At 44.6% G+C, this 24,983-nt stretch overlaps 1 protein-coding gene across 1 annotated transcript; it reads left to right on the forward strand.

Annotated features, from left to right (window-relative positions):
- The first annotated feature begins 21,332 nt into the window (after positions 1 to 21,332).
- LOC110500729 (mitotic spindle assembly checkpoint protein MAD2A) lies at positions 21,333 to 24,424 on the forward strand. The gene is made up of 5 exons (XM_021578253.2): positions 21,333 to 21,582; positions 21,868 to 22,014; positions 22,606 to 22,726; positions 22,829 to 22,932; positions 23,721 to 24,424. Exons 1-5 carry the CDS (start codon positions 21,519 to 21,521, stop codon positions 23,891 to 23,893), a joined length of 609 nt encoding a protein of 202 aa, XP_021433928.1. The 5' UTR covers positions 21,333 to 21,518; the 3' UTR covers positions 23,894 to 24,424.
- The last annotated feature ends 559 nt before the right edge of the window (positions 24,425 to 24,983 follow it).

Consider the following 24,983-nt stretch of genomic DNA (forward strand, 5'->3'; position numbering starts at 1 on the left):
ATGTACTGTCGTACTGTATATAACTATCCCTGATGTGCCGATATGGAGGGAATGTGAACCACCTTCATCAAAAGAGACAGTGTGCGGTCAAGTGGCTGACCCGATCACCTGGAAATAACTTATCCATCCCTCCGACAAATGTAATGAGTCAGTCAGCTGATCTCCTGACTGAGGTGCTGCATGACCCCTGTGGCCCCTGTGGCTATCCCTTCAAAATGGCTGGCTAATCCAATCACAGATAATTATGGTTATAATGGGCTACAGGCACACTACAGGGCTGATTTAAAAACAGCAGTAGGAACACAGAGCTTATTTCCTCTCAGAACAAATCACAGGCCAGCTCCTGGGTTTAATGGGCCAAAAAATAGCTGTTTTGTGGAGCGCTTCCTGTCGGCCAAACGCGCCAATCATCCCCATCTGAAAATGGGGAGAAAACTTAAGAAGTTTCTTGTTCTAGTCAGGAGCAGAGAAATGGAAATTAAGTTTTCTCTATGACGTTGTCAATATACTGTAGATATGATATTCAGATTGTTGATATTCAGACTTGTTGATGTTCAGACTTGTTGATATTCAGATTGTTGATGTTCAGACTTGTTGATATTCAGATTGTTGATATTCAGATTGTTGATGTTCAGATTGTTGATATTCAGATTGTTGATATTCAGATTGTTGATATTCAGACTGTTGATATTCAGACTGTTGATATTCAGACTTGTTGATATTCAGATTGTTGATATTCAGATTGTTGATATTCAGATTGTTGATATTCAGATTGTTGATATTCAGACTGTTGATATTCAGACTGTTGATATTCAGACTTGTTGATATTCAGATTGTTGATATTCAGATTGTTGATATTCAGATTGTTGATATTCAGACTGTTGATATTCAGACTGTTGATATTCAGACTTGTTGATATTCAGATTGTTGATATTCAGATTGTTGATATTCAGATTGTTGATATTCAGATTGTTGATATTCAGATTGTTGATATTCAGATTGTTGATATTCAGACTTGTTGATATTCAGATTGTTGATATTCAGACTTGTTGATATTCAGATTGTTGATATTCAGACTTGTTGATATTCAGACTGTTGAGGAGATTGAGGGTGTCACCCAACTCTATAGATGGTGTTTAATGAGACACGATGGTGAAACAATGCTTGTTTTCTCCTTTCCATCGATGGGCAGCTGTCCAAGCCAGCTCCCTACTGCTTTGTTAGCGTGTCAAACATGCCCCAGCATAGACATGACGACTCACCGACCGGGCTGAGAGAAAAAGCCTTGTTTGGTCGTGCTCTGGTGAATTCAGGTATGTTATTTTCCTAATAGAATCACTGTCTGGATGTGATTGTTACTATGGTGGTGAACGAGAACAAGCACGAAGTGTAACTTGCAACAGAGCCGTTGTCTCGTCAACCAAAATCGAGCAATGTCAATTTGTTCATGACAGCAATGTCTGGTTGCCCACTCAGGTATTGGGTGTTGAGTGAAAGTAATCCTTGCTAAGTGGACACACATGCTGGTGTTATCTGATCTGAGATAAGCAGGTTCAGTCGTTTCATCTCCCTCAGTTTGTCTGATTGTGCTTATTGCACAATCTCCTTAGCTGTGTTGTGCGTTGGGAATACGAGACGTTGGGAATACGAGACGTTGGGAATACGAGACGTTGGGAATACGAGACGTTGGGAATACGAGACGTTGGGAACACGAGACGTTGGGAACACGAGACGTTGGGAACACGAGACGTTGGGAATACGAGACGTTGGGAATACGAGACGTTGGGAACACGAGACGTTGGGAACACGAGACGTTGGGAATACGAGACGTTGGGAATACGAGACGTTGGGAATACGAGACGTTGGGAATACGAGACGTTGGGAATACGAGACGTTGGGAATACGAGACGTTGGAAATACGAGACGAAGACAAAACAAGAGTCTGTAGAAGCATAGCTAGCTTTCAGCCAACAACCAAAATACCTGATTAAATCAAATCAAATCAAATTGTATTTGTCACGTGCTGAATACAACAGGGAAATTCTTACTTACAAGCGCTTAACCAACAATGTAGTTTTAACAAAATACCCCAAAAAAGTAAGAGATAAGAATAACAAATAATTAAAGCGCAGCAGTAAATAACAATAGCAAGATGATATACAGGGGGTACCAGTACAGAGTCAATGTGGAGGCTATATACAGGGGGTACCAGTACAGAGTCAATGTGGAGGCTATATACAGGGGGTACCGGTACAGAGTCAATGTGGAGGCTATATACAGGAGGTATGGGTACAGAGTCAATGTGGAGGCTATATACAGGGGGTACCAGTACAGTCAATGTGGAGGCTATATACAGGGGGTACCAGTACAGAGTCAATGTGGAGGCTATATACAGGGGGTACCAGTACAGAGTCAATGTGGAGGCTATATACAGGGGGTACCAGTACAGAGTCAATGTGGAGGCTATATACAGGGGGTACCAGTACAGAGTCAATGTGGAGGCTATATACAGGGGGTACCAGTACAGAGTCAATGTGGAGGCTATATACAGGGGGTACCAGTACAGAGTCAATGTGGAGGCTATATACAGGGGGTACCAGTACAGAGTCAATGTGGAGGCTATATACAGGGGGTACCGGTACAGAGTCAATGTGGAGGCTATATACAGGGGGTACCGGTACAGAGTCAATGTGGAGGCTATATACAGGAGGTACGGGTACAGAGTCAATGTGGAGGCTATATACAGGGGGTACCGGTACAGAGTCAATGTGGAGGCTATATACAGGGGGTACTGGTACAGAGTCAATGTGGAGGCTATATACAGGGGGTACGGGTACAGAGTCAATGTGGAGGCTATATACAGGTGGTACCGGTACAGAGTCAATGTGGAGGCTATATACAGGGTGTTACGGTACCGAGTCAATGTGGAGGCTATATACAGGTGGTACCGGTACAGAGTCAATGTGGAGACTATATACAGGGGGTACCGCTACAGAGTCAATGTGGAGGCTATATACAGGGGGTACTGGTACAGACTCAATGTCTGTACCGGTACAGAGACTAGCAGCAGGGGGCAATGCAAATAGTCTGGGTAGCCATTTGATTAGAGGTTCAGCAGTCTTATGGCCTGGGGGTAGAACCTGTTTAGAAGCTTCTTGGATCTAGACTTGGCACTCTGGTACCGCTTGCCATGCAGTAGTAGAGAGAACAGTCTATGACTAGGGTGGCTGGAGTCTTTGACAATTTTCAGGGCCTCCTCTGACACCATCTGGTATAGGGGTCCTGGATGGCAGGAAGCTTGGCCCCAGTGATGTACTGGGCCGTACGCACTACCCTCTGTAGTGCCTTGTGGTCGGAGGCCAAGCAGTTGCCATATCAGGCAGTGATGCAACCCGTCAGGATGCTCTCGATGGTGCAGCTATAAAACCTTTTGAGGATCTGAGGACTCATGCCAAACCTTTTCAGTCTCCTGAGGGAGAATAGGTTTTTTTTGTGCCCTCTTCACGACTGTCTGGGTGTGCTTGTACCATGTTAGTTTGTTTGTGATGTGGACGCCGAGGAACTTGAAGCTCTCAACCTGCTCCACTGCAGCCCAGTCGATGAGAATGGGGGCGTGCTCGGTTCTCCTTTTCCTGTAATCCACAATCATCTCCAATCATCTCCTTTGGCTCGATCACGTTGAGGGAGAGGTTGTTGTCCTTGCACCACACAGTCAGGTCTCTAACCTCCTCTCTATAGACTGTTTCATCATTGTCGGTGTTGTGTCATCGATAAACTTAATGATGGTGTTGTAGTTGTGCCTGGCCGTGCAGTCATGAGTGAACAGGGAGTACATGAGGGGACTGAGCACACACCCCTGAGGGGCCCCCTGTTGAGGATCAGCGCGGCGGATGTGTTGTTACCTACCCTTACCACCTGGGGGGCGGCCCGTAAGGTTGTCCAGGATCCAGTTGCAGAGCGAGGTGTTTAGTCCCAGGGTCTTTTGCTTAGTGATGAGCTTTGAGGGCACTATGGTGTTGAACGCTGAGCTGTGGTCAATGAATTGCATTCTCACATAGGTGTTCCTTTTGTCCAGGTGGGAAAGGGCAGTGTGGAGTGCAATAGAGATTGCATCATCTGTGGATCTGTTGGCGCGGTATGCAAATTGGAGTGGGTCTAGGGTTTCTGGGATAATGGTGTTGATGTGAACCATGACCAGCCTTTCAAAGCATTTTGTGGCTACAGACGTGAGTGCTCCGGGTCGGTTGTCATTCAGACAGGTTACCTTAGTGTTCTTGGGCACAGGGACTATGGTGGACTGCTTGAAACATATAGGTATTACAGACTCAGAAAGGGAGAGGTTGAAAATGTCAGTGAAGACACTTGCCAGTTGGTCAGCGCATGCTCGGAGTACACGTCCTGGTAATCCGTCTGGCCCTGCGGCCTTGTGAATGTTGACCTGTTTTCTTCACTTGACCACTTTGTTATAGACCGAGTCATTGGTGCTTCCTGATTTAGTTTTTGCTTGTAAGCAGGAATCAGGAGGATAGAATTATGGTCAGATTTGCCAAATGTGTCTTACCAGAGGCTGCTGGTCTATCCTGCCGATAATGTAAAACCCGCCAGCTGTTATTAATGTCGTCGTTCAGCTACGATTCTGTGAAACATAAGATATTACAGTTTTTAATGTCCCGTTGGTAGGATATACGTGCTTTCAGTTCATCCCATTTATTTTCCAGCGATTAAACATAAGCTAGCAGGACAGATGGCAAAGGCAGATTAGCCACTCGTTGCCTGATCCTCACAAGGCACCCCAATCTCTTTCCGCAAAATCTCAGTTTCTTTCTCCGGCGAAGGACTGGGATGAGTGTCCATTCGGATGACTGGAGTAAATCCCTTTCGTCCGACTCATTAAAGAAAATTATTCATCCAATTCAAGGTGAGTAATCGCTGTTCTGAAGTCCAGAAGCTCTTTTCGGTCATAAGAGACTGTAGCAGCAACATTATGTACAAAATAAGTTACAAACAATGTGAAATAACAAACAAAATAGCACGGTTGGTTAAGAGACAATAAAATAGCAGCCATCCTCGCCGGCGCCATCACTCAGTCTCTACCATCTCCCGTTTTCTCATTCATTTGATTAGATCATGTGGGTTCTGGTTTGTAATTTCACTTCAAGATAAGGTGTGAGGAGTGGAGGTAAGAATAATGGATAAATCCAACCTGACAAAGTCAGTGAGGATGATATTGAAGGAAAAGAGAGTGAAGGATGAGGAGAGCAAGGGCAGATGAAGAGAGAGGACAGTTCCCTGTGTTCTGATTCGAGGACCATATGAACCCCAATTTGACCTTTGGCCTCTCAACATGTCCGGCCAGAATAGGGCTCTTGTGTTGAAGAAAAACACAGGTGGGCTTCTAAGCACACATAATCTCCACTGGTTCAGTATGTCATAGGCTATTGTTGGAACTCAAAACCCAACTAAAATCAACGACCTATCGAAATAATACCCAATATCCTAAACAAAGTTGACTGGTTAATAATTAACTTTACCCACCGCTCAGGTAAATCACATCCCAATACGGCTATGCGATATCTATTAGGGGGGCTCATGTTAACTCAGCATGGTTTCTTTTGGTCACGTGCACAGCTGGTGCGGAGCACAGCTCCAGTTAGTATGGTCTAATGTGTTATCCAGTTGACTCGAATGACTGTATCAACAAGACCTGTTTCCTCTGCCCGTACGATGAATTAGGGTGACCCCCCTTCGCCAGCAACCCCCTTCGCCAGCAGTCCCCACCGGAGAGTCGTCACGGTTCCCAAAACAAGGTTCTAAAATATGTCCAGCTTCAATGGATGATACAACCTTCCTGTAATTTTAATGTCTACCTAGCAAGAGAAAGCAGAGAAGAGAGAGATGGATTGATAGGGAAAACATTTAGGGTCACTCTTGAAGACTGGAGCGACGTACTGCTGGCTTTTGGCCCAGTGTTTGCCTTTGGTCTGGAGGAGCTTCTGCTCTCCTCCTCAAAAAGCTCTGGGATCTCAGGAGCTCTATCTTGCTTACTTTCTCTCTCTCTCTTTCTCTCTCTCTCTCTCTCTCACTCTCTCTTTATCTCTCTCTCTGGAGGCAAAGTATAACAAATAAACAAACATACAGTAGGCCCCGTGAGAGAGCTAGAGAAAGAGAGAGAAGGAGAGAGAGCGAGAGAGAGAAAGCTGTTCATGGCTGAGAAGAGATGTCTGGAGCTCCAGGTGGGTCCTGAGGTCCTGATTCCACTCCAGCAGCAGGCGGGAGAACAGAGAATGGAGAAGAGAGGAGGCACAGGAAAGGAGGGAAAAGAGAGGCTGGAGAACAGAGGAGGCACAGGAAAGGAGGGAAAAGAGAGGCTGGAGAACAGAGAATGGAGAACAGAGAATGGAGAACAGAGGCGGCACAGGAAAGGAGGGAAAAGAGAGGCTGGAGAACAGAACATGGACAAGAGAGGAGGCACAGGAAAGGAGTAAAAAGAGGCTGGAGAACAGAAGAGGCAAACGTGCAGCAGAGAGGTTAGAGGAGAGAGGTTAGAGGAGAGAGGTTAGAGGAAAGAGGTTAGAGGAGAGAGATGGAGGAGAGAGGTTAGAGGAGAGAGATTAGAGGAGAGAGGTTAGAGGAAAGAGGTTAGAGGAGAGAGGTTAGAGGAGAGAGACGGAGGAGAGAGGAGAGAGTTGGAGGAGGTTAGAGAGAGGAGAGAGGTTGGAGGAGAGAGGTTAGAGAGAGGAGAGAGGTTAGAGGAGAGAGATTAGAGGAGATAGGTTAGAGGAAATAGGTTAGAGGAGAGAGGTTAGAGGAGAGAGGAGAGAGGTTAGAGGAGAGAGGAGGTTAGAGGAGATAGAGGAGAGAGATAGAGGAGAGAGATTAGAGGAGAGAGGTTAGGGGAGAGAGGTTAGAGGAGAGAGGAGGTTAGAGGAGAGAGATGGAGGAGAGAGGTTAGAGGAGAGAGATTAGAGGAGAGAGGTTAGAGGAAAGAGAGGAGAGAGGTTAGAGGAGAGAGACAGAGGAGAGAGGAGAGAGTTGGAAGAGGTTAGAGAGAGGAGAGAGGTTGGAGGAGAGAGGTTAGAGAGAGGAGAGAGGTTAGAGGAGAGAGGAGGTTAGAGGAGAGAGATTAGAGGAGAGAAAATGTATTAGAGGAGGAGGTTAGAGGAGAAAGGAGAGTGTTTAGAGATTAGAGGAGATAGGAGAGAGGTTGGAGGAGATAGGAGAGAGTTTAGAGATTAGAGGAGATAGGAGAGAGGTTAGAGGAGATAGGAGAGAGTTTAGAGATTAGAGGAGAGAGGAGGGGGGTTAGAGGAGATAGGAGAGAGTTTAGAGGTTAGAGGAGAGATGAGAGAGGTTGGAGGAGAGAGATTAGAGGAGATAGGAGAGAGGTTAGAGGAGATAGGAGAGAGGTTAGAGGAGATAGCAGAGAGGTTAGAGGAGTTGGGGGGAGGTTAGAGGAGATATGAGAGAGGTTAGAGGAGAGAGGTTAGATGAGATAGGAGAGAGATTAGAGGAGAGAGGTTAGAGGAGATAGGAGAGAGGTTAGAGGAGATAGGAGAGATGTTACAGGAGATAGGAGAGAGGTTAGAGGAGATAGGAGAGAGGTTAGAGGAGGTAGGAGAGAGGTTAGAGGAGATAGGAGAGAGGTTAGAGGAGATATGAGAGAGGTTAGAGGAGAGAGGTTAGAGGAGAGAGTTTAGAGATTATATGAGATAGGAGAGAGGTTGGAGGAGATAGGAGAGAGTTTAGAGATTAGAGAAGATATGAGAGAGGTCAGAGGAGATAGGAGATATGTTACAGGAGAGAGGTTAGAGGAGATAGGAGAGAGGTTAGAGGAGATAGGAGAGAGGTTAGAGGAGAGAGGTTAGAGGAGATAATTGAAAGGAATAAAGGGTAGAGCAGTGAAGGAGAGGAGATGAGGGAGAAAAGAGTGAGGAGAAAAGAAAAGATGAGGCGACAAGAGAGCGGCAGAGTTAGGAGTCGGTAGGAGTAAACAGAAAGAGTTAGTAACAAACCTCACCCACATGGGAGCTATCTGTCAACTATCCTCCACCCTCTCTCTACCCCCCCCCCCCCAACACCCACACATTCTCTCCTCAACCCAAGAACCACTCTAGGACAGAACTCTGCCAAGTACCGAGCCACTCAGAGTGTAAAGTGAGTGCTTGGCACATCCAACCATCCAAGGACTGGATTACTGCATGATAAAAATATGTGAGTTGCTGCCTGCATAATGACCACCAGGGCAGGCAGCATACACACAGACGCTGCTCTTTACAATGATGTATCCTGCAGAAACTGTGGGAGCCCCTGGCCTTGACCTTGCCAAAATAAAGGAGCCGTAATAGTGTTGTGTGTACATGGTGTTACCACGTCGTAAATTTGAACCTTTCCTGCTGTGTGCTGGCCTGTGTGACGTCGCCGCGCCGTGCAGCTCGACAGTGACACACACTGCTGAGGTTGTCATCGGTTGTCTTACTTGACTGGAATGGTGTGAAGATGTGGCTTTGTTCACTCAGTTTGCTGTCTCCTCCCACAGTTGTCGTTTTTCTCTCCTCCCCGATCTCTTTTCCCATCTGCTTGTCCCACATCCTTCTCCTTTATCTCGATCTTATTCCCACTCATTTCTCTCCTTCTTTCTTTCAATGGTGGGTTCAAGTCCATTGTGATGGAACGGTTTCCACCCCTTACTCAACACCACTGACCCCGGTAGCACTTCCTGTCTGTGACTCATATCAACTCACAGAGGTCAAAGTTCATACCACTGGACAGATGTCACAGTAAACCTAACCTGTAAACCAGACTCTACCTCTCACTTCCTTTCCCTCTCTCCCTCTTCCTCTTTCTCTCTCCCTCCTTCTGTCTCTCTCACACTCTCTACCTCTTTCTCCCTCCATCTCTCTCCCTCTTTCTCTCTCTCTCCCCATCTCTCTCTCCCTCCCCCTCTCTCTCTCCCTCTCTCTCTCTCGCCCCCTCCCCATCTCTCTCGCTCTCCCCCTCCCTCTCTCTCTCGCTCTCCCCATCTCTCTTTCTCTCTCCCTCTCTCTCTCTCTCCCCCCATCTCTCTCGCCCTCTCTCTCTCCCCCTCCCTCTCTCCCATATCTCTCTCCCCCTCCCTCCCCCCTCTCTCTCTCCCGCCATATACGGTTCCTACCAATAAAATGTAAAATTGCCGCTCTCCCAGGTTTCCTGGGAGATGGATGCAGCCTGGGCATCGGTGCCCATGGAGGTACCTGCCCTCTGGGGAGGAATCCATTTTCAACTCCCCTCCTTTCTCCTCTCATTCCCCGTTCTCCCTGGGAGCCTCAGAGCCACACATAGGACCTGTTGTGTCACTCAAATACAGGGGCTGCTGTGCTAGCTCAAACAGTGCCGACTGAGGGGAGAACTGAAGAGGTAGGGAAAATGAGAGACTGAGAAAGAGAGTGAAAGAGAGAGAAATATATTAAATAGAAGAGAGAAAGAAAGAATACCTAAGGAGAGGAAAACAGCTGAAATGCAGAGAGAGAGAGAGAGACGGAGAGAGAGAGAGAGACAGAGAGAGAGAGAGAGACAGAGAGAGGGAGAGAGAGAAAAACAGTCCCTCCCTCCTTCTCTGGAGTGGCGCGTGGCGGAGGGTCATCACAAGATTCCAACCTCACACAAAGGAAGCCCACTGTGGCCCATTTGGTCTATTTTTAGCTGCACCAGTGCATTCTGGTCCAGGTGGAGGTGTATTAAGTAAGCTGGCTGAGCTCAGGCTGTAATCAGTGGGCCTCAGCTTTCACACACACACACACACACACACACACACAAGCTCTGACACTAGATGAATGAGCACTGTTTTTAGCCAAGCACACTGACTCTCTTTCACCATACATAAACCCTGTTGAAAAGAGCTTTTTTACCTCAACTGGAGGCCTCTCTCATTGGATAGTATACACGGCAAAGGTACGCTACTACCGTAAAGATAACACAGGTCTGTGAGTGTGTGTGTGTGTGTGTGTTAGTATGAGTGTGTGTGTGTGTGTGTTAGTATGAGTGTGTGTGTGTGTGTGTGTTAGTATGAGTGTGTGTGTGCGTGTGTGTGTTAGTATGAGTGTGTGTGTGTGTGTGTGTGTGTATTAGTATGAGTGTGTGTGTGTGTTAGTATGAGTGTGTGTGTGAGTTAGTATGAGTGTGTGTTAGTATGAGTGTGTGAGTGTTAGTATGAGTGTGTGTGTGTTAGTATGAGTGTGTGAGTGTGTGTGTTAGTATGAGTGTGTGTTAGTATGAGTGTGTGAGTGTGTGTGTGTTAGTATGAGTGTGTGAGTGTTAGTATGAGTGTGTGAGTGTTAGTATGAGTGTGTGAGTGTGTGTGTGTGTTAGTATGAGTGTGTGAGTGTTAGTCTGTGTGTGTGTGAGTTAGTATGAGTGTGTGTTAGTATGAGTGTGTGAGTGTTAGTATGAGTGTGTGAGTGTGTGAGTGTTAGTATGAGTGTGTGAGTGTGTGTGTGTTAGTATGAGTGTGTGTGTGTTAGTATGAGTGTGTGAGTGTGTGAGTGTTAGTATGAGTGTGTGAGTGTTAGTATGAGTGTGTGAGTGTGTGAGTGTTAGTATGAGTGTGTGAGTGTGTGTGTGTTAGTATGAGTGTGTGAGTGTTAGTATGAGTGTGTGTTAGTATGAGTGTGTGTGTGTGTGTGTGTTAGTATGAGTGTGAGTGTGTGTGTGTTAGTATGAGTGTGAGTGTGTGTGTGAGTTAGTATGAGTGTGTGAGTGTGTGTGTGTTAGTATGAGTGTGTGAGTGTGTGAGTGTGTGTGTGTTAGTATGAGTGTGTGTGTGTGTGAGTGTGTGTGTGTTAGTATGAGTGTGTGTGTGTGTGTTAGTATGAGTGTATGAGTGTGTGTGTGTTAGTATGAGTGTGTGTTAGTATGAGTGTGTGTGTGTGTGTGTGTGTTAGTATGAGTGTGAGTGTGTGTGTGTTAGTATGAGTGTGAGTGTGTGTGTGAGTTAGTATGAGTGTGTGAGTGTGAGTGTGTGTGTGAGTTAGTATGAGTGTGTGAGTGTGTGTGTGTTAGTATGAGTGTGTGAGTGTGTGAGTGTGTGTGTGTTAGTATGAGTGTGTGTGTGTGTGTTAGTATGAGTGTGTGTTAGTATGAGTGTGTGAGTGTGTGAGTGTTAGTATGAGTGTGTGTTAGTATGAGTGTGTGAGTGTTAGTATGAGTGTGTGAGTGTGTGTGTGTTAGTATGAGTGTGTGAGTGTTAGTATGAGTGTGTGTGTGAGTTAGTATGAGTGTGTGTTAGTATGAGTGTGTGAGTGTGTGTGTGTTAGTATGAGTGTGTGAGTGTTAGTATGAGTGTGTGAGTGTGTGTGTGTTAGTATGAGTGTGTGTGTGTGTTAGTATGAGTGTGAGTGTGTGTGTGTTAGTATGAGTGTGTGTGTGAGTTAGTATGAGTGTGTGAGTGTGTGTGTGTTAGTATGAGTGTGTGAGTGTGTGAGTGTGTGTGTGTTAGTATGAGTGTGTGTGTGTGTTAGTATGAGTGTGTGAGTGTGTGTGTGTTAGTATGAGTGTGTGTGTGAGTTAGTATGAGTGTGTGAGTGTGTGTGTGTTAGTATGAGTGTGTGAGTGTGTGAGTGTGTGTGTGTTAGTATGAGTGTGTGTGAGTGTTAGTATGAGTGTGTGAGTGTGTGTGTGTTAGTATGAGTGTGTGTTAGTGTGTGTGTGTGTGTGGCCGGCCCCTGAGCATGATGGATCTGAGTGTCTCTGATGTGTCTGACAGACTGAGCTGATGCTAAACAAGTAAAAAGACATTATAATGTATATAAACACCATCTCATACAGTGGTCTCCTGAACAGTATTATGTCATTCCTTTACCAGTAGGAACTATGTCTGGAGTTGGACACATAAACTTCTCCAGTACATATGTATATAAATATGTGTTTGTCATGAGTTGTCAACAGATTCATGGGCTCAGCATCTGGCTAACCGACCATACAGATCGGGAATTATGGGAAATGGGCCCCGGTTGGAGGAAACCTTTCTGGTGATAAGGCTGAGGGAGAGAGGGAGAGAGGGAGAAAGAGAGAGAGAGAAAGAGATAGAAAGTCAGAGAAAGAGAGAGAAAGAGAGAAAGAGAGAAAGAGAGAGAACGAGAGAAAGAGAGAAAGAGAGAAAGAGAGAGAGAGAGAGAGAGAGAGAGAGACAGAGAAGGATGCTGGATCTTAAACACCACTATAACCCCTTGGCAGGTCTAAAAACCCATCGCTTCATGGTTACCAACAGCCGCCATCTCCTTCCACAACAGAGACAGTGGGTTTCAGCGGCTGTGAACTATGGAAAAAAATGTGCTAGAGTGTCTCTATAAACCCGGCAGGCCTCTCCACAGCAGAGCTTCAGATAGACAGTGAGCCATGGCCAGCTGCCCTCTGACTGGTCCTGTATGACAACACACAGCTGTGCCGCGGTGCACAGTGACAGAAAGGCGAGGTCGAGACATAACATGGCCTGGCCAAGGAGACGGTCTGGAACCATCGGCTGCAAGTGGAGGGGTGGAGTATCAGTGTGGGACGGAGCCTGAGTAGACAGTGGAGAGAAAGGCTTTGTTTGTAAAGGAGAGACCTTATATGACATTAACAGTCCGCCACTGGATCGTATGTAGTGACCATTAATCAGAGGACACACAAACAGGGCTATTGGCCGGGCAAACATCCTGTGTATGTGTGTGTGTGTGTGTTAAACTCCAGTTGTTGCTAGGGAACACAGGCAAAGTGCCAGGAGGGTAAGTGTACAAGTCCATCACTAAAGTGAGTTACCTCTCTCTGTCTCTCTCTCTCTCTCACCCTCCATCTCCTTCTCTATCTCTCTCTAACTTCCTCCAACTCTCTCTCTGTCTCTCTCACCCTCCATCTCCTTCTCGATCTCTCTCTAACTTCCTCCATCTCTCTCTCTGTCTCTCTCACCTTCCATCTCCTTCTCTCTCTCTCTAACTTCCTCCATCTCTCTCTCTGTCTCTCTCACCCTCCATCTCCTTCTCTATCTCTCTCTAACTTCCTCCATCTCTCTCTCCCTCCATCTCTCTCTCTGTCTCTCTCACCCTCCATCTCTATCTCTCTCTAACTTCCTCCATCTCTCTCTCTCTCTCTCACTCCCTCCCTCCATCTCTCTCTCACTCCCTCCATCTCTCTCTGTCTCTCACTCCCTCCCTCCATCTCTCTCTCTCTCTGTCTCTGTCTCTCTCTCTCTCTCACACTCTCTTTCTCTTTCTCTCTCTCTCTTCATCTCTCTCTCTCTCTCTCCCTCCATCTCTCTCTCTCCCTCCATCTCTCTCACTCCCTCCATCTCTCTCACTCCTTCCATCTCTGGAATTTGCTACAAACACTTGACGGCATATAATCAGCACACAAACCTAACACCTCACACAGCATTTGTAGCTGGGATTTTAATGTTTTTTTGATTGACAGATTTTTGGTGTAACCACACATTAACACACATATTCAGCAGCGAAACTTGATATACAGTAAACAAAAATATAAACACAACATGCAACTATTTCAAAGATTTTACTGACTCCCAGTTCATATAAGGATATCTATCAATTGAAACAAATTCATTAGGCCTTAATCTATGGATTTCACATGACTGTTGGTCACTCCTTTGCATAGAGTAGATCAGACTGTTGATTGTGGCCTGTGGAATGTTGTCCCAGTCCTCTACAATGGCTGTGCGAAGTTGCCGGATATTGGAACACGCTGTTGTAGACATCGATCCAGAGCATCCCAAACATGCTCAATGGGGGACATGTCTGGTGAGTATGCAGGTCATGGAAGAACTGGGACATTTTCTGCTTCCAGGAATTGTGTACAGATCCTGGGGCTGTGCACATGGGGCTGTGCATTATCATGCTGAAACATGAGGTGATGGAGGTGGATGAATGGCACGACAATGGGCCTCAGGATCTCGGCAGTGTTTCTATGTATTCAAATCAAATGCATTTTTTTAAATAACATTTTATTTAACTATTTAACAGTTGGCCATCGAAGGTGAGCATTTGCACACTGAAGTCGGTTAAGACGTCAAACTGCAGTCAGGCCAAAACCCTGGTGAGGATTTTTTTTTTCAGGATGACGAGATGTGCTTCCCTGAGACGGTTTCTGACAGTTTGTGCAGAAATGATTTGGTTGTGCAAACCCACAGTTTCATCAGCTGTCCGGGTGGCTGGTCTCAGACGATCCTGCAGGTGAAGAAGCCGGATGTGGAGGTCCTGGGCTTGGGTGATTATACGTGGTTTGGAGTTGGGAGGCCTATTGGACATACTGTCAAATTCTCTAAAACAACGTTTGAGCCAGCTTATGGTAGAGAAATGAAAGTTCAATTATCTGGCAACCGCTCTAGTAATACCTGTAGTCAGCATGCCAGTTGCACGCTCCCTCAAAACTTGAGACATCTGTAGCAAAATTTTAGAGTGTCTTTTTATTGTCCCCAGCTTCTTGATATGTCATACCTGTCAGGTGGATGGATTACAGTTGAAGTTGGAAGTTTACATACACCTTAGCCAAATACATTTCAAGTTTTTCACAATTCCTGACATGTAATCCTAGTAAAAATACCCTGTCTTAGGTCAGTTAGGATCACCACTTTATTTTAAGAATGTGAAATGTCAGAATAATAGTAGAGAGAATGATTTATTTCAGCTTGTATTTCTTTCATCACATTCCCAGTGGGTCAGACGTTTACATACACTCAATTAGTATTTGGTAGCATTGCCTTTAAATTGTTTAACTTGGGTCAAACGTTTCGGGTAGCCTTCCACAAGCTTCCTACAATAAGTTGGGTAAATTTTGGGCCATTCCTCCTGACAGAGCTGGTGTAACTGAGTCAGGTTTGTAGGCCTCCTTGCTCACACATGCTTTTTCAGTTCTGCCCACACATTTTCTATAGGATTGAGGTCAGGGCTTTGTGATGACCACTCCAATACCTTGACTTTGTTGATCTTAAGCCATTTTGCCACAACTTTGGAAGTATGCTTGGGGTCATTGTCCATTTGGGAGACACATTTGCGACCAAGCTTTAACTTCCTGACTGATGTCTTGAGATGTTGCTTCAATATATCTACATAATTGTCATCCTCGTGATGCCATCTATTTTGTGAAGTGCACCAGTCCTTCCTGCAGCAAAGTACCCCCACAACATGATGCTGACACCCCCGTGCTTCACGGTTGGGATGGTGTTCTTCGGCTTGCAAGCCTCCCTCTTTTTCCTCCAAACATAATGATGGTCATTTTGGCCAAAACAGTTCTATTTTTGTTTCATCAGACCAGAGGACATTTCTCCAAAAAGTACGATCTTTGTCCCCATGTGCAGTTGCAAACTGTAGTCTGGCTTTTTTATGGCGGTTTTGGAGCAGTGACTTCTTCCTTGCTGAGCGGCCTTTTAGGTTATGTTGATATAGCACTCGTTTTACTGTGGATATAGACACTTTTGTTTCCTCCAGCATCTTCACAAGGTCCTTTGCTGTTGTTCTGGGATTGATTTGCACTTTTCGCACCAAAGTACGTTCATCTCTAGGAAACAGAATGCGTCTCCTTCCTGAGCGGTATGACGGCTGTGTGGTCCCATGGTGTTTATACTTACATACTATTTATTGTTTGTAAAGATGAACGTGGTACCTTCATGTGTTTTTTTCCAAGCTGTTTAAAGGCACAGTCAACTTAGTATATGCAAACTTCTGACCCACTGGAATTGTGATACAGTGAATTATAAGTGAAATAATCTGTCTGTAAACAATGGTTGGAAAAATGACTTGTGTCATGCACAAAGTAGATGTCCTAACCGACTTGCCAAAACTATAGTTTGTTAACAAGAAATTTGTGGAGTGGTTGAAATACGAGTTTTAATGACTCCAACCTAAGTGTATTTAAACTTCCGACTTCAACTGTATGTTGGCAAATGAGAAATGCTCACTAACAGGAATGTAAACAAATTTGTGCACAAAATTTGAGAGAAATAAGCTTTTTGTGCACATTAAACATTTCTGGGATCTTTTATTTCAGCTCAACATGGAAGCAACATTTTACATTTATATTTCTGTTCAGTGTAGTATTAAATTAATAATACTGACTTCGAGAACATTTGCATGTAAATGTTTGCATGTGAAAGGTGAGTAATTATACTTGAATTATGTTGTTATACTGCGATGTTTCTGCGTGTGAGAACATGAGTGTGCAGTGATATTTCTACAACGATAAAATGTTAGTAATTTAGGCCTGGTGGTAGGCTATACGGTATAGGAACATTCACTTAACACACGTAAGCCATTTCAAAGACTTGCAGACACCAAAAACAAGAGAAGCAAAGGACAACTCTTTACACTTTTTTTTGTGAAATAGTATAACTCTTGAGAGGGTCAGCAACCACAGTCTCTCCTGTGAAATGTAACAGTGGTGCTGAGGTCCTTGGATAAATCTATTGAACAGTTAGACTGATAACATGACAGCCATTTGGTTGGTTATTCAGTGGTTCAGGAATGGAACTTGAGCACCACTTGGTCAAGACTGTTGTTAAAGCCCAGAGAGACGACCACCGATCGCTTTTGTTTGTTATCGGCAATGGAAAGGTTTCCAATATTTGCTCATTTAAAGCAGAGACCGCCCAGAATAATACAGAACTGTGAGAAGGACATTGTTGCATTGCAGGTCTGTTGAGAAAACAACTCTATTTACTAGTGTAGTTTCAAAATGGCAGACTTCTTAGTATAGGGCCAGGTGCTTTTCGTGACCAAATGACCGGACCAGTTGATGGGCTTTTGTGTTCTATTCCCTTGTATTGACGTTCAAAGAAAGTTCGTAACAGTTGAAAAAGGATGATGAATGAGAACATCAAGCCTGACGCTAGAGGAAAGACGTGTGGTAATGGCCAATGTGTGAATACTGTGCAACAGGTGACTTCACTGTTAGGCTTACAGCCTGTATAGGTTTCCTACAGTACTGTTGGCAGGAAAGAGCAAGTGCTTTCCATAGACAACAGCAGGAGTGGCACCACTTGCAGGTGTTCCTCAACAGTGTCGTGAAATCTGGCAGATGATATAGTTATCGCTGGAAAAATGTAAGACTGTTGCACATATGGTTTTTCACTTGACGGTGTCTTGTAGCTAATATCTAAAGTTTAAAAAACTAAACTGAAAGTGGTGCTCAAAAGCATGCAGCTGAGACCAGGGTAAAGGGATCCTTTCAGATTCAAAAATAACAGCAGCAGCATTATTATCCCTCAGAAGAAAGTCGTACCTTTTTCCCAGGGGGCCTATATTTGTAGATCAGGGATTGGGCAACTTGTGGGAGGGGGCCACAAAAAAAAAAACTGAACTCATCGTGAGGGTCCGTATGGGTCTGCGTACCCACATCAATACAAAATAACATTTCAAAAATTGCTGCAATTCTGCACATTTGGCCACAGGGCCTGGAGAAACTGTTGCTGTTTTAAACAAGATTGCAGTAATTCTACACAGTTTGGCCACAGGGTCTGGATAAACTGTTGCTGTTTTAAAACAAGATTGCAGTAATTCTACAGTTTGACCACAGGGCAGAGAGAAACTGTTGCTGTTTTAAACAAGATTGCAGTAATTCTACAGTTTGACCACAGGGCCTGGAGAAACTGTTGCTGTTTTAAACAAGATTGCAGTAATTCTACACAGTTTGGCCACAGGGCCTGGAGAAACTGTTGCTGTTTTAAAACAAGATTGCAGTAATTCTACAGTTTGACCACAGGGCAGGGAGAAACTGTTGCTGTTTTAAAGCAAGATTGCAGTAATTCTACACAGTTTGACCACAGGGCAGAGAGAAACGAATTCCTATCGGACCTTGTAGTCATAGCAGATAATATTCTAATATTTGGTGACTTTAATATTCACATGGAAAAGTCCACAGACCCACTCCAAAAGGCTTTCGGAGCCATCATCGACTCAGTGGGTTTTGTCCAACATGTCTCTGGACCCACTCACTGTCACAGTCATACGCTGGACCTAGTTTTGTCCCATGGAATAAATGTTATGGATCTTAATGTTTTTCCTCATAATCCTGGACTATCGGACCACCATTTTATTACGCTTGCAATTGCAACAAATAATCTGCTCAGACCCCAACCAAGGATCATCAAAAGTCGTGCTATAAATTCACAGACAACACAAAGATTCCTTGATGTCCTTCCAGATTCCCTCTGTCTACCCAAGGACGCCAGAGGACAAAAATCAGTTAACCACCTAACTGAGGAACTCAATTTAACCTTGCGCAATACCCTAGATGCAGTTGCACCCCTAAAAACTAAAAACATTTCTCATAAGAAACTAGCTCCCTGGTACACAGAAAATACCAGAGCTCTGAAGCAAGCTTCCAGAAAATTGGAACGGAAATGGCGCCACACCAAACTGGAAGTCTTCCGACTAGCTTGGAAAGACAGTACTGTGCAGTACCGAAGAGCCCTTACTGCTGCTCGATCATCCTATTTTTCTAACTTAATTGAGGAAAATAAGAACAATCCGAAATTCCTTTTTGATACTGTCGCAAAGCTAACTAAAAAGCAGCATTCCCCAAGAGAGGATGACCTTCACTTTAGCAGTGATAAATTCATGAACTTCTTTGAGGAAAAGATTCTGATTATTAGAAAGCAAATTACGGACTCCTCCTTAAATCTGCGTATTCCTCCAAAGCTCAGTTGTCCTGAGTCTGCACAACTCTGCCAGGACCTAGGATCAAGAGAGACGCTCAAGTGTTTTAGTACTATATCTCGACACAATGATGAAATTAATCATGGCCTCTAAACCTTCAAGCTGCATACTGGACCCTATTCCAACTAAACTACTGAAAGAGCTGCTTCCTGTGCTTGGCCCTCCTATGTTGAACATAATAAACGGCTCTCTATCCACCGGATGTGTACCAAACTCACTAAAAGTGGCAGTAATAAAGCCTCTCTTGAAAAAGCCAAACCTTGACCCAGAAAATATAAAAAACTATTGGCCTATATCGAATCTTCCATTCCTCTCAAAAATTTAAGAAAAAGCTGTTGCGCAACAACTCACTGCCTTCCTAAAGACAAACAATGTATACGAAATGCTTCAGTCTGGTTTTAGACCCCATCATAGCACTGAAACTGCACTTGTGAAGGTGGTAAATGACCTTTTAATGGCGTCAGACCGAGGCTCTGCATCTGTCCTCGTGCTCCTAGACCTTAGTGCTGCTTTTGATACCATCGATCACCACATTCTTTTGGAGAGATTGGAAACCCAAATTGGTCTACACGGACAAGTTCTGGCCTGGTTTAGATCTTATCTGTCGGAAAGATATCAGTTTGTCTCTGGGAATGGTTTGTCCTCTGACAAATCAACTGTAAATTTCGGTGTTCCTCAAGGTTCCGTTTTAGGACCACTATTGTTTTCACTATATATTTTACCTCTTGGGGATGTTATTCGAAAACATAATGTTAACTTTCACTGCTATGCGGATGACACACAGCTGTACATTTCAATGAAACATGGTGAAGCCCCAAAATTGCCCTTGCTAGAAGCATGTGTTTCAGACATAAGGAAGTGGATGGCTGCAAACGTTCTACTTTTAAACTCGGACAAAACAGAGATGCTTGTTCTAGGTCCCAAGAAACAATGAGATCTTCTGTTGAATCTGACAATTGATCTTAATGGTTGTACAGTCGTCTCAAATAAAACTGTGAAGGACCTCGGCGTTACTCTGGATCCTGATCTCTCTTTTGAAGAACATATCAAGACCATTTCAAGGACAGCTTTTTTCCATCTACGTAACATTGCAAAAATCAGAAACTTTCTGTCCAAAAATGATGCAGAAAAATTAATCCATGCTTTTGTCACTTCTAGGTTAGACTACTGCAATGCTCTACTTTCCGGCTACCCGGATAAAGCACTAAATAAACTTCAGTTAGTGCTAAATACGGCTGCTAGAATCCTGACTAGAACCAAAGAATTTGATCATATTACTCCAGTGCTAGCCTCTCTACACTGGCTTCCTGTCAAAGCAAGGGCTGATTTCAAGGTTTTACTGCTAACCTACAAAGCATTACATGGGCTTGCTCCTACCTATCTCTCTGATTTGGTCCTGCCGTACATAGCTACACGTACGCTACAAACAGCTGGAGGCAGGGCTTTCTCCTATAGAGCTCCATTTTTATGGAACGGTCTGCCTACCCATGTCAGAGACGCATACTCGGTCTCAACCTTTAAGGCTCTACTGAAGACTCATCTCTTCAGTGGGTCATATGATTGAGTGTAGTCTGGCCCAGGAGTGGGAAGGTGAACGGAAAGGCTCTGGAGCAACGAACCGCCCTTGCTGTCTCTGCCTGGCCGGTTCCCCTCTTTCCACTGGGATTCTCTGCCTCTAACCCTATTACAGGGGCTGAGTCACTGGCTTACTGGGGCTCTCTCATGCCGTCCCTGGAGGGGGTGCGTCACCTGAGTGTGTTGATTCACTGATTCATCCTGTCTGGGTTGGCGCCTGACATGATGACTCCTTGCTGTCCCCAGTCCACCTGACCGTGCTGCTGCTCCAGTTTCAACTGTTCTGCCTTATTATTATTCGACCATGCTGGTCATTTATGAACATTTGAACATCTTGACCATGTTCTGTTATAATCTCCACCCGGCACTGCCAGAAGAAGACTGGCCACCCCACATAGCCTGGTTCCTCTCTAGGTTTCTTCCTAGGTTTTGGCCTTTCTAGAGAGTTTTTCCTAGCCACCGTGCTTCTACACCTGCATTGCTTGCTGTTTGGGGTTTTAGGCTGGGTTTCTGTACAGCACTTTGAGATATCAGCTGATGTACGAAGGGCTATATAAATACATTTGATTTGATTTGAAACGGTAGCAGTTTAACAGCTAATTTCCTGCAATTCTACACATTTTTCCATAGGGTGGAGGCAAATGTTTGCTGTTTTTAACATGATAACTGATGATCAATGGGCCCCACCTTGGTCGGTAATTGCACCATGCTTACTACAAGTTTAGATAGCTGTCTAACTAGACTAACTTACAAATTGAAAAAAAAAATGACTGACATGGGCTAATTTAGTGACTGCGGATGCAAAAACTAATTTCGAATTTGCCCCAATGTATTTTATTATTCTAACTCTCAACAATACGTTTTGAATTGGTCTGCAGGCCTACAAGAAGGGGGGCCACCAGTGACCCATCCCTGCTGTAGATAACACTGTTGTAATAGAATATGAACAATATTAGAAAGCGTAGGACGGTTGAGTATGTAAGATTAGAAAAGCTTGTCCTTATCGTAACATACTATGCTGTCTGGAGACTACTTTTATAATAGAATCCTTAAGAATGATCAGCAGATTGTAAATCTCCAGGTCTGGCACAACACCGCCCTCTGGCGTCAGAGACGCAACATTGCGGGGTATTAAACCGGATCGGTGGGTTACGCATGCGCGGAAGTTCAACGACCTGCACATTTCAAATCTTGGCGGCGGGTAGAAAAATAAATCTGACCGAGAAGAAAATACAATAAAACAAAAGGATATAACTCAAACGTGCAAAGATGACGAGCACACTGAAAGGCATTACCCTGAAAGGCAGCGCTGAGCTTGTGGCCGAGTTTTTCTGTAAGTATTTCACCGACTTTTGCTTTATTTTCGCCTGATCAAAAAGGAAAGGCATGCAAACTTGAACATGGCGATGGTTTTCTCTGCGGAAGCTAGCCATCTAACGTTTACAACCATCGCATCCGTATTTTCCATGACGATAAGTAATATGTATGTCCTTACATGTGAGTTTGCTATGCTAATATATCCATGCGTGTGTAATTGTGCCCCTTCATGCATTATTGAGACAACAATATTGTTACTAGTTAACTAGCTAACCACCTAACGTTATTTCTGTCCCTGCAGCATTCGGGATCAACAGCATCCTGTACCAGCGAGGACTCTACCCACCGGAGACCTTCTCCCGAGTCGCCCAGTATGACATGAGCCTTCAACTCACCACTGACACCAAGCTGAAGAACTACCTGACCAACGTTGTGTCACAGCTCAAAGGTGCAGTATGAAATAAACTCAGTTGAATGTAACGCACATGCGCAGAACGTTCTAATAAATGGGGGGCAGAGGTCAACACTGACAGACACTTTATAGCAGGACATCTAACCTTTGCTCCAGTCACTTGTGTGGCTATTAACCCTATGTTATTTCTCACAAGGTCAAATGCGGTGTCATATTTCACAACTTACTGTGTTGATTTTCTCAATTTTGATCAATGTTTTCGTTCCCTCAGAGATGCCATGCTCTGTGTTGCAGAGTGGCTGTTTGACTGACTTGTGTCTCTGTGTTGCAGAGTGGCTGTTTGACTGACTTGTGTCTCTGTGTTGCAGAGTGGCTGTTTGACTGACTTGTATCTCTGTGTTGCAGAGTGGCTGTTTGACTGACTTGTATCTCTGTGTTGCAGAGTGGCTGTTTGACTGACTTGTATCTCTGTGTTGCAGAGTGGCTGTTTGACTGACTTGTATCTCTGTGTTGCAGAGTGGCTGTTTGACTGACTTGTGTCTCTGTGTTGCAGAGTGGCTGTTTGACTGACTTGTATCTCTGTGTTGCAGAGTGGCTGTTTGACTGACTTGTATCTCTGTGTTGCAGAGTGGCTGTTTGACTGCACAGTGCAGAAGCTAGTCCTTGTAATCACATGTCTGGAGACTAGTGAGGTGCTGGAACGGTGGCAGTTTGACATTGAGTGTGACAAGAGTGCCAAGGAGATCAGGTACGGTAGGATACTTCAGCAGCAGTGGTACCTGACCACCACAAACACACGTGGTGTTTGTGTGTCTCTTCTGATCACACCTTTGTGTGTCTCTTCTCTCAGCGCTCCCAGGGAGAAGTCCATCAAGTCCATCCAGGATGAGATTCGCTCAGTCATCAGACAGATCACCGCCACTGTCACCTTCCTACCCCTGCTGGAGACTGCCTGTGAGTAGTGTGTGTGTGTGAGAACCAGTGTTTCCATTGGCAGTTAAGGGCCTGCTTTTGGCCAATAAAAAAACAAACACAAAAGCCAACAAATAAGCACATTTCTGGACACTTTGTTGCCAAGCAAATATTCTGATGAAAATAAAAAACATTTTATAAATCAGTTTTGCCGTGCAGAGAGGTTGGTTCAGGTTGTCTTTCAATCAAATAAGCTCTCTACTCTCCCTGCCTGTCTGTCTGGAGCTTGCCTTAGCAACCTGCAACATTCTATCAATTTGTACTTGACCGCATATTGCGTTCGTGACAGACAGTTGTTTACACGCGGGAAGTGTTCCGGTATTTTATGACGTTTTGCTAGATTCATCTCCCTAAAAGATCATTTGCAGATGCCATATGTGTCCACCCAGGAGGATTATTTAGATAAAGCAATCTTCCTCAAGTAGTTACCTTTTTTATTTTATAAAAACAAATCAAGCTAGTTAGTTTTACTAGCTACTGTACCAAGGATGGAGGCATCTACAAGTGGGAAAATAAATATTCTGTCCTAAACACTGAAACTAAGGATATTGACAAGCCAGATGGAGGGAGATGTGCAAGAAGCTAATGTTCACTTGGAAGGCTCATTCCTCTCTTCATCAGTGTTTATGGGCACATAAAGGGACTGCATTAACTGGATTTCTATTTTATCTTCTAAAATCTGATCGGACGTTTGACCGGCACATATTTTTCTTAACAGAAATGTTCCTGATGCGCCTTGATAACCCCTGAATTTTGACCCCTCTTCCCAGGTGCCTTTGACCTCCTCGTTTACACCGACAAGGACCTAGAGGTGCCCGACAAATGGGAGGAGTCAGGCCCCCAGATCATCGACCAATCCGAGGAGGTTCGTCTGCGTTCCTTCACCACCTCCATCCACAAGGTCAACAGCATGGTGGCCTACAAGAGGGCCGACTCAGCCTAGAGCCTTGACCTCTAACCTGCCGCCCCCTGTACATAGTTATCGCTCAATGCCACATCTTTCCTACTGAATACAAAAAGGAACGTTGGAGATTGACTACAATCGATCTACAAATCATAATCCATAGTAATTTAGGATCCAATGTGATTTGTAGGTCAGCCAGTCTGCAGTCGCCGACTGCCATCTCAAACGCGCACAATGGCTATGATTAAAAATATATACTACGCTCACCCTTTCCTACCTCCGCCTCTCATCTCTCTCCCTGTATATCTAAAGTCCTTCATACTGATTATTCTGTCGTGTCATTTTCTCTGTGTATTGGGGAGGCCTTGTTCTTCCTGGCTCACTGCTTTGATGTAAATATATTGCCTGTCAATGGTCACCGATCTCTTTTGGTCCAATGCATTTACTTCTTTCTGAACTTCACCTTGTGATCTATCCAGTACTGAGCCTCGCTGTTTTAGAAGCTAGTGTTTTGTGTGTTTGTATTTTTAAGAAATGTTCCTACACTATATAAACGTTTCCATTTGATCATCAAGTCCGTGTTTTACCACTGCGGTGGACCAGACGGTGGCGACGTAACCCGGGTTTCAGTCCCGGGTGGATATCCGCCATCTATCTCTACATGTAAAATGAATGGTTATTTACACCAGTGTGACGTTATATCCAAAGTCTGCACAGATGACCGAGTACAAAGAAAAGAAGCTGTATCCTTTTAATGGGATGTACCATTCAACTTGTCTCACAGTGTTCATCAGTCAACGGGGGGGGGGACAGAAGTCTAATCTATTTCTATAGGAGAAACCCTTTCTGAATGTCATCACCTCAGCCTCCACTAACAACCAACAGGTCCTGTGACCTCTATACTGTGGCTGTTCATAGTCATCTTTATTGGTGCCGTGCCTTCACATGCAACACATGATCTGTTTTGACCAATCAGACACCAAAGCACAGGGACAAGTATACAGTTACGGAGACTTCTTTAAGTACACAATACAACCACAGGAACCACATACATCTGCAAGGAGAAAAGTGCTTCAGTTCAGACAAGGTTAAGTCCAATTTTAGTTTCACGTGAATGACAGTGATACAG

The sequence above is a fragment of the Oncorhynchus mykiss genome, chromosome 21 (assembly GCF_013265735.2).
Source record: "Oncorhynchus mykiss isolate Arlee chromosome 21, USDA_OmykA_1.1, whole genome shotgun sequence".
Classification (NCBI taxonomy): domain Eukaryota; kingdom Metazoa; phylum Chordata; class Actinopteri; order Salmoniformes; family Salmonidae; genus Oncorhynchus; species Oncorhynchus mykiss.